This window comes from Protobothrops mucrosquamatus, unplaced genomic scaffold (genome assembly GCF_001527695.2).
Source record: "Protobothrops mucrosquamatus isolate PMUCROS unplaced genomic scaffold, P.Mucros_1.0 scaffold_37, whole genome shotgun sequence".
NCBI lineage: Eukaryota > Metazoa > Chordata > Lepidosauria > Squamata > Viperidae > Protobothrops > Protobothrops mucrosquamatus.
The window spans coordinates 16743-18619 of NW_015386113.1; the positions used below are offsets into that span (position 1 = coordinate 16743).

Sequence of the window (1877 nt, forward strand, 5' to 3'; positions counted from 1 at the left end):
CACCCAGCCAGCTTTCATGCCCAGGGCAGGACTAGAACTCACCATCTCCTGGTGACTGGACCTAAGTCAGCCGGCCAGCTTTCATGGGTAGGGCAGGACTAGAACTCACTATCTCCTGGTGACTGGACCAAAGTCACCCAGCCAGCTTTCATGCTTAAAGCAGGACTAGAACTCACCATCTCCTGGTGATTGGTCCAAAGTCATCCAGCCAGCTTTAATGCCTAGGGCAGGACTAGAACTCACCATCTCCTGGCGACTGGACCAAAGTCACCCAGCCAGCTTTCACTCATCATTTAATGGTTCCTAGGCTGGCACCTTAAACCGCTACACCAAACTGGCTCTCATAGATGCAGGCATTGCAGATGCAACACTTGTGAAGTCCACAGCTGCTTTTTTTTAAAAAAAACAACTTACCTTTTGAGTCTTTTCTCTTCCAGTTTGGTCTGCCTTTCCTGGGGAGTGATACCTCCAAGCTGCTTGAAGTTGCTGAGGGCCATTTCTAGGAGACCTTGCAACTCTTCCACTTTTCGGTAGGCTCTTTCTGCAAGAGAGGGGGTTGGTTTTTTGTTTTGTTTTTTTTTAAATCTCAGAGCATTTTTATGAACCTGCTTCAAAGCAGAGCCCAAAAGAAGCAAGGAGTAACAAATCCCAACCATTTAAGCAAAAGTCTCAGAAAAGGAATGAGAACCCCTGCATTCCATGAAGCCTCACAAAGGCTGATTCAGATGAGCATGAGGTTCAAACTGAACCATGGGTTCTTTTAGGACATCGTACAGGCAGTCCTCAACTTACAACCGCAATGGAGCCCAAAGCCTATGTTGCTAAGTGAGAAATTTGCTAAGTGGATTTGTTAAGTGGATCACCGCAGTTCTTAAATTAGTAATATGACTGTTAAATGAATCTGGCTTCCCCATTGGCTTTGCTTGTCAAAAGGTTAAGAATAGAATAGAATAGAATAGAATAGAGTAGAGTAGAGTAGAGTAGAGTAGAGTAGAGTAGAGTAGAGTAGAGTAGAGTAGAGTAGAGTAGAGTAGAGTAGAGTAGAGTAGAGTAGAGTAGAAAGAATGGAATGGAATGGAGTAGAGTAGAGTAGAGCAGAACAGAACAGAACAGAAAATATGGAATGGAATAGAATAGAATATAGAATGGAATATAGAATATAGAATATAGAATATAGAATATAGAATATAGAATATAGAATATAGAATATAGAATATAGAATATAGAATATAGAATAGAGTAGAGTAGAGTAGAAGAGAGAATGGAATGGAATAGAGTAGAGTAGAGTAGAGTAGAGTAGAGTAGAGTAGAGTAGAGTAGAGTAGAGTAGAAGAGAGAATGGAATGGAGTAGAGTAGAGTAGAGCAGAACAGAACAGAACAGAAAATATGGAATGGAATAGAATAGAATATAGAATGGAATATAGAATATAGAATATAGAATATAGAATATAGAATATAGAATAGAGTAGAGTAGAGTAGAAGAGAGAATGGAATGGAATAGAATAGAATAGAATAGAATAGAATAGAATAGAATAGAGTAGAGCAGAGCAGAGCAGAGCAGAGCAGAGCAGAGCAGAACAGAAAATATGGAATGGAATAGAATATAAATATAGAATGGAATATAGAATATAGACTAGACTAGACTAGACTAGACTAGACTAGACTAGAATAGAATAGAATAGAATAGAATAGAATAGAATAGAACTGGAAGGGACCTTGCAGGTCTTCTAGTCCAGCCCCCTGCTCAAGGTCGCAAAAGGGTATCACTGCAACTGTCATAAATGTGAGTCAGTTGTCAAGCATCTGAATGTAAATCATGTCACCATGGGGATGCTGCAAAGGTCGTAAGTGTAAAAAATGGTCATAAGTCCCTTTT

General features: G+C 39.9%; 1 protein-coding gene across 1 annotated transcript in view; it reads right to left on the reverse strand.

Moving 5' to 3' along the window:
- LOC107282624 (ankyrin repeat domain-containing protein 42) overlaps positions 1–1877 on the reverse strand; it is a gene marked incomplete at its 5' end in the record, with an annotated part of 21874 nt that overhangs the window by 8018 nt on the left and 11979 nt on the right. Inside the window, one exon of the mRNA XM_015810435.1 lies at positions 415–541. Within this exon, the coding sequence (XP_015665921.1) occupies positions 415–541 (127 nt within the window). The remainder of the gene's footprint in view (positions 1–414; positions 542–1877) is intronic.